At 42.5% G+C, this 7,709-nt stretch overlaps 1 protein-coding gene across 1 annotated transcript in view; it reads left to right on the forward strand.

Annotated features, from left to right (window-relative positions):
• Nucleotides 1–7,700, forward strand: part of WTIP (Wilms tumor 1 interacting protein) — a gene marked incomplete at its 5' end in the record, with an annotated part of 135,527 nt that extends 127,827 nt beyond the window's left edge. Inside the window, 3 exons of the mRNA XM_019505278.1 lie at nt 583–634; nt 2,424–2,492; nt 5,604–7,700. Coding sequence (XP_019360823.1) covers nt 583–634; nt 2,424–2,492; nt 5,604–5,756 — 274 coding nt within the window. The remainder of the gene's footprint in view (nt 1–582; nt 635–2,423; nt 2,493–5,603) is intronic.
• Nucleotides 7,701–7,709: the final 9 nt, after the last annotated feature.

The following is a 7,709-nucleotide window of genomic DNA, read 5'->3' on the forward strand; positions in this document are numbered from 1 at the left end:
CATGGTTAGGGTTAGGGGTGCATCAATACAGATTTTGGGGGTGGGAGTATGGTTTGTAACTGTTAGAGCCATAGTTGCTAGGGAAAGTTGTTCCAAGTCCTAAGGTGAAGGAAGGCCAGAATACACTTAGCCCTGTAGTCAGTGTCTTACTGATTCCCACTTGTTCTGTACTAGGAGTCCCATGAAATTCCCTTCTCTGTTTGTTAGACCCTACCCTCCTTCCATTTTAGCAACATGGGAAGGACAAGTCTCATGCTGGTCTGACACCTGGTGGGTCAGAACCTCCAGGTTATGAGTCACTTCTCTAACGCAGGCTCATGAAGTCCATGTGTACAAACTTCAGGCAGAAGTGGTCACTGGGGGAAGGGAAAAGATGCCTGTTGAACAATACCTTAGTGTAAGGGACCTGAGACAGAAAGGCCACAAGTATGTTTGAATCAGTCTCCTCTTCAAACTTCCCGAAATGGATCCCTGGATTTTGCAACCTGAAGCAATATCTCTATAGAAGGGCTGTAGTTAAAGTGCTCTTGTATTCCCATATTTTTAAATATGATTTGAATGCTTTTTCTTCTTTAATCTTAGGGTTTTTGCACCAAAATGTGCTTCCTGTAATCAGCCGATTCTACCAGCACAGGTACGGACTGCGCATGCGCTCTCTGCACAAACAGCTTGTTGGATAACATGGGGGTTTCCATAGGAGCATCTTGTAAAGGTTTGCTCAGACAGGAGGATTTAGACACCTCAGCTACAGCAGCAGGCTCCATCCCACCTCCAAAATCAGTAATGCCTCAAAAACAAAACTTCCAGTAACTGAATTCCCAGATGTTTCCAGAGGCAGAAATAAGCACAGGGCTCATGCAGCATAACACTGTGCGTCTGTCTGGTGCTTCACAGGTATTAGCTATTGCTGCTAAAGATCTGATTTAATTCAAAGCCCTGGATGGAGGCCCAAGAACAGGTATTAGTTCTCTTCAGTTCCCATTCATCGAAGACCTTCCATTATTTATTGTATCTTCTATTTTTGGCATCAGCTGTTGGGGAACCCACACTGCAGAAGGGCTTGGGTACTAGCTAGGGCAGAGCCAGTCAGATGGTGCCTTGCAGCCCAATCCTGCCAGATGCCCTCGGGTTCTGCAGGGCATCCCCCACTCCCATGGAAAAGAGGGAACTGGGTGCACTGAGCACTTAGCAAGCTCAGCTTTTTGGAAAGAGTTGGTGTTTCAGTTCCATCCTTTGTAACTACATAGGGTTGTGTTCTCCCACCATACCCTTACTGAGTAGTGAGTGCCTTGCTATGAGCATGGCCCCATTGATTTCCAGAGAAAGTACCCCAATCTGTGAATGAGGCCAACAGTGAGCAGCCAGTAACAAGATGGAAGAGAGCAAAGCCAAAGTTGAGACTTTAAATTCTCTCTGACTAAACAGTGGAATATTTTGGAATCTGATATGTTGTATGTGTATCTTGGCTGGAAGTTATGCTCAGGCACAATAAGACATCTGTACATTAAGAAGATCTATCGTACACACACCTCCTTGTTCTTGTCTGCACGTGACACGAACTCAGACCCTCCTTCTAGTGACGTGGAAGTGACGGGATAGCACATCCTGAGTACGTGTCCTCTCCTTTTTCCCTGTATTTTGCTTATTACTCAGCTGCCCTTCCTTTAAAAGCCTTGGCTGTTCTACCTCTGACTCAGCTGACAGTTAGCAAGAGTTGCAGCAACCTTTCTCTAGGCAGATTACTGGTGCTTTCCCATGGAAGGCATCTGTGTTAGTTCAAGTCTAGCCATGCAGGTGATGGCTTGCCCTGTAGGTCCTTTCAGTACAGCCTGCATCACATCTGATGTTCAAACCACACCTGGAATTACACAAAAGAGGCAGGTCCAAATGTTTAAGCAAGCTTCATTTAGGAGTGCACATCTGCCCACGCAAAGTAGCTGCACAGTTCCTGGCTTAGTGCAAGTGGAAAATTAAGCCAAAGTATCTGTGAAGAACAAGTAGATTAACAGATAGCTAAGTGTCTTATTGGCAGTTATTTTACGTGTTGGATTCCCTTGGAAAAAATGAACCTTTAAAGCCTCCATGATATGGGCCAAATTCTGAGGGTTAGACATGGAGCTCTCTGCCAAGGATTACAGAGGCAGCTGCACATGTGCACTGAAGCCTCTTCTAAATCCTCAAAATAGGGATCTCCCTGGTGCAGTGCATGAAAGAGGTCTGGTATTGTACCAGTAGGGAACATTTAAGGCTTTTAAGTGATCAGAGGCCCTGGCTGTCTTCAAGAAAGAACAAAGCCAAGGAATACACAGTCTCACAGTAGTGAAAATAGGGCTTTCTGGGACTGTAGGAAATGTTCCAAATAGAAAATGCACAAAATGCCCCCTAAAGTCCAGTCTCATTTTTTTCTCCATTTTCTCAATCAGGGCTCCGAGGAAACCATTCGAGTGGTATCGATGGACAAAGATTACCATGTGGAATGTTATCACTGTGAGGTAAGCCTGCAGCACCTCTGCACTGCCCCCATGCTACAGCTCCACTGGTATTTCCTTACCTATAGTTAGATTACTTACCTGGACCCAGGCCAAATTATCTCTTGCTCCCGTGTAACACTGAGGAACGCTCACTAAGTTGGAGTGCCATGAACGTTTGGGGTTTGGATTAGCCAACCACGGAGAGGTGGTGATGGTGGGCCTTCCACCTGCCAGCACAGAGCAAGGATCTAAACCAAGATCTCTCACCTTTCTCACCACCAGTATACTGAGTCATTCACCCTCTGGCTTAATTCGTATTTAAGTCTGCTGCACAAAGTAGAGTAGCTCTACGAGGACTGACTGAGGGAGTCCCTTAGAAGGGCTCCTATATCCTGCTTGTTAACATAGTCACCCATCTACTGCTTTGTGCAGACTGCTCACATGGCAGCTCCGTCCCCCTGCTTCTCTGCCTATTGGACTGTATCTGAGAATGTCCTAATGAGGGTTTATTTTCAGTTCTCATGACTGAGCTCCAGCTTCCTTCCAATTTGAGGCAAGTCTGCCTCTGCTTCTCCTCAGAACCACAAACTGCAGAGGTAGAGTCAATAGACATCTACCTGATGTATGCACATACTCCCACAAGCTTGTGGGAGCTCAGTTTTACAGGCTGGATTGATAGCCTGTTAAAAAGGGGATGCTAAATTCAAGTCCTTGTAGCCACCAGGCTTTCCACAGGTCACCAATAAGTTTGGATTCCTCTGGTTTTGGTTTCCAGAGTTCAGATCTTAACAAGGTCCCCAATCTCTGGAAAGTGCTGGACAGGTGCTTGTAAAAACCTTTCACAGGTGTTTCATGTTGGGCACCCAAGCTCACTAGCTGATTTGAAAAGCCTTCCAGCTCAGTGGACAAACATAATGACATGTAAAGGGAATGTAAGAGTGCCTGTACTGCAAACCCAACAGCAGTTGGTAAATCAGTGGGGGCCCTTTTAAAAACTGAAATGAAGTAGGAGGACAGGCTCTGTTACTGCACAGCAAACTGAGGATGGAATGGGTGAGAGGCAAGGCAAGCTGTTAGCATTTGGCATATCTTTAGTTAATCCCAAATTGTTAAAAGTCCTAAGAAAGGCCTGGCTAAACAGGGCTGTTGGTAGGCAGCATGCCTGCTGGCACAACTGCAATTTGATATTGTGTTGGGTTAGCAATTAAGAGGCCTGAGCCCAAACTCTCAGATCCGACTGCTGGTTAATCTCATTCTCAACTCCCTCCATTTTTATATGCCTACTATCTAGTCTGTCATCATGAGTCTAATGACCAAAAGCTCTTGAGGCTGATGGCTTATGGTGTAGTGCTTACATCCTGTGGGGAATATTCTTAACGTATGGGAGTTCACAAGGTGAAGAAGAGCTGCCATATTCCAGCTATGGAGATTGTCTTACAAGGAAGGAAGCAGATTTCAGAAAGGGCTCCATGGTTGAGCTGGCTGGAATTTCCTACCTAATTAAATGGGAAAGAATTTGTGAGATTAATTTGTGAACTGTGACAAAAGCTAATAACTCATCGTAAAATCTCAAGTCCCTTGCTGTATAATCATTGGTTACCCCTGCATTTCCTCAATTATTTATCAACATCTGGGGGGGGAAAAAAAAAAACACATTCCCAACAATGATCCCCCTTGGCCAAATTGTTCTTTTATATTTCTACAATCTTTTAAATGATTGAGCACAAAGTTGAATAAGAATATAGCTGACTGGTCTAAAATGCCTGATTAGACCCATAAAGCAATTTATGAAGTATTTCTGCTCTGCCTGAAAGCATATTTAATTCATCATTCTCTCCTATAGGAAGCTGAGAATTTCATTTTAAAACTCTGGAAGTGAAGAAATGGATCACACCTCAAATCTGATCAAATTTTGTTTTCTCTTTGATGTTTAAGACACCTGGCTTAGAAGCACTCAACACTGCCTGTTTGCCCAAACTGTTCAACTTGTATTCCATACTAAGCACATGAACCTCAGTGTCTCCAGCTTCTCTGTCAGGATTTGCCACTGGAAAGAACTTTTAATTATGCCCCACTCTTTCAAAATTCAGGAATCCAAACATAAAATCCTAGCCTCAAATGGCTTGGAGAGTGCAGAGAGTGTTGTGAACTGTGCTGCAGCACACAATATCATCACCAAATGGGATACTTGTTTTGCTTGGGTTGCTTTCTTCTCCCCCACTCCCCACCTCCCTACTCTGCTGTTGTCCACTGCTAAGATATACCATTGCTTGCCGTAATTGTGCACCATTCCACCAAGGTATTTTAGCTCCCTAGTTGGGTATATAAATAAGTCACAGGTTTCTTCCTTTCCTTCCTTACTGCATCCATTCCATGCCAAGACCCTTATAATTTCAGCAGGGAAACTTGCCCCCTTTAAAAATTCAGAAAACATATTGATCCAATGCAAGAGTAACCTAATATGTAGTGCACATATTAGGCACTTCTACCTGGTGGTAGGCCTGAACTGAAACACTGGACTTGTAGCCCCTTGACCTTTGTGACTTGCACCATCTGATTTAGATACATCCTACAGAGAGCGCCATGTTTGACCCCCAGTCTTAGAGGAGGTTCAATTCTGCCCCAAAGTTCAAACCTTCTGGCTCATTTCTCACCTGAACAATGTTTTCTCTCTACTTAGCTGTTCTCTGATTCTCCATCCATTTCTGCACTTCTGCTAGCTTGCTCTGCATCTCTCCATGTCCAGCTTGTTTCATTTGATCTCACTAACTCCGCATTTAGAGATGTCAGCCTGTGTTGTGTAGCCCTGTGATTGGGGTGTCCATCCTTGCATGATCCTGGTCATAGCTGGATCAGTGCAGGAGCCAGGATAGCACAGACCAAAGAAAACCAGTACTAGAACCAACCGCACGTACTGTGATTCCCGTGTCTAAATTCCATGTTCCTGTAGATTTTGGTGACATCATTCTTTGCTTAATAGATTATAGTCAACATTAATCTACAAAGTACTCACAAGATAATTATAGTCAGCATATCAGAGAGTGAGTGTGTGCGCCAGGGCAACCTCAGAGGCTGGCAAGAAGGAATAGTAAAGCAATTACTAACTAATCTGTGAAAATATGTTTCTTTTAGGACTGCGGTCTCCAGCTCAATGATGAAGAAGGCCATCGTTGCTATCCTTTAGAGGGCCATCTGCTCTGTCATGGCTGTCATATTAGGCGCCTCAATATTAAAGTACCACCACATCCTCCTCCAAGTTACCCGATGCATGTTACAGAACTCTGAAAGACATTTTCTTCAGCAGTACAGTAAATCATTAGAGGAGAAGATGGAAAAGCAAAAAATGACTTTCCCATTCCTTTAAAGATGAAATTCCTCTAATAACCAGTTAAACCAGCTAAGTTATTTATTTTTTTAAATTAGAGGTGAGGGGGCATGTACATATGTTTTCGCTTACCTAGACATTTTCACTGAGACACCAGCTACTTGAAAGAAATAATGCACCACTAACTGTAAACAGCAGCATTTCTCAATACAGTGGTACAAAGGGTTCTGTTCTGCACTCCCTATTAGCTTCACTTCAGTGGCAGTTTCGCTCGGGTAAGGAGTGTAGAATGAATCCCCCAAAGTTAGCACCTTATCATATCGCGGCAAGCATGATAAGATAAAATGCTAGCAGTCTAGCTAGTCCCATTACATCCTGGTCTGAGACAGTAAACATTCTCACATTTTTGGAATACTTAGATTCTCAGAAGTAGTTAATAGGAAGCAAAGTCCATTTATTTTTAGTGACAGAAATTTCAAACGTGGGTTAATTGATGGCATTCTGTGAAGAGGCAGAAGCCAGGCTTTCCACACTTATTTGATTTTCATAGTGATCCAATAGCATGTCTGGCTTCCTGCAGGAACATGGCAGGTGTCTTCTACAGGAAGCTCATTAGAGAAGAACATATCTGCTTGAAGACTTAAGATTGGTACATGGAGGGTTATGACATGAAGAAAATTATGGTTCCCCAGGGTCACTAGCCACTTAGCTATTTGGTTTTTCTAGAGTTCACAGTGACATGAGAGTAGCCATGGTTTCAAAGGCAGTTCTCATATTCTTCTGGTGATTTGGCACTTATGAAGCAATTCATCTTTTAAACCTGTTTTTTGTTAACAGGTTTAGCACCCCTTTTGGGGCTATGCAAAGGGATACTTCTGTGTCTCTGTAATATTTCTTTCATACAAGACATAGAATCATAGAAAAGTAGGGTTGGAAGGGAGCTCAGGAGGTCATCATTTGCTACCACCAGCTTTGCATTTTTATGTTATCATGGGATAAAAAGGGGCAGCAGTTTTGTATTATCTTTTTCAGTTAGGTTAAAAAGTAAACTGAGAAAAGAACACGTATTACAGTGGTCACCTACATATGAAAACCAAACAAAGTCTAGCAGAAATAAGTTAGAGCTTCAGGCATCTGAAACATGGACATTTTATAACAAGTATTAGATGTACATAGAATGTACACACTTTCATATTTTACATAAGCTTTTACAATAACCTCAGAACTCTGGGGCAATATATCTCTTCCATATAGGAAGTTAGATACTTTTTTTATATATTTTTTTCTACTGCGTGTTGATGATTTACACGCAAATCACATCTCCTTAAATTTAAACAACAGTTCCTTGCATTCTCGTGAGAATTGATCCGCCCTTCCCAAAAAAATTATGGTTTGAAATGTGTCCATCATTCCTTTCCCTGAAAGTATTTTGTATTTTAAGTTAAATTAAATTAAAATTCCTTTGCTGTAAATTGGGTGGCAATGTCAAGCCTGGTTCTTGGGAAGTATAAATGGACTGAGCTCCATGGACTGCAAAAACACAAGGTCAGTGTACACCAACTGACAATCTGACCCATTGCTTTTAAAATCATCATGTGTTGAGTCCAACAAAATAATGCAATGACTGTTACTTGGCAATACCATTAAAGCATCAAGTGCAGTTTCTAAGGTGCCATTGATTCACTAAAGCTATTCTTGGTGTTGCTGAAAAGCAGAAGAGACAGCCAGTAGACTAATTCCTCAATAGGTGTTCCTAGTTCATGAGATTCTCATTCCTTTAATAGAATTTTTTGATCGCCAAAAGTATCGTTATGGTTTAAAGCACTGCATCCTTTCCTGCTGGGAGGAGACAAATGCAGCAATTCACAAACTTCTGCTGAACTTCAATCCACCTTTTTTTTTTTTTTTTTTTT

Source organism: Gavialis gangeticus, unplaced genomic scaffold, assembly GCF_001723915.1.
Source record: "Gavialis gangeticus isolate Ggan-Ray unplaced genomic scaffold, GavGan_comp1, whole genome shotgun sequence".
NCBI classification, from domain to species: domain Eukaryota; kingdom Metazoa; phylum Chordata; order Crocodylia; family Gavialidae; genus Gavialis; species Gavialis gangeticus.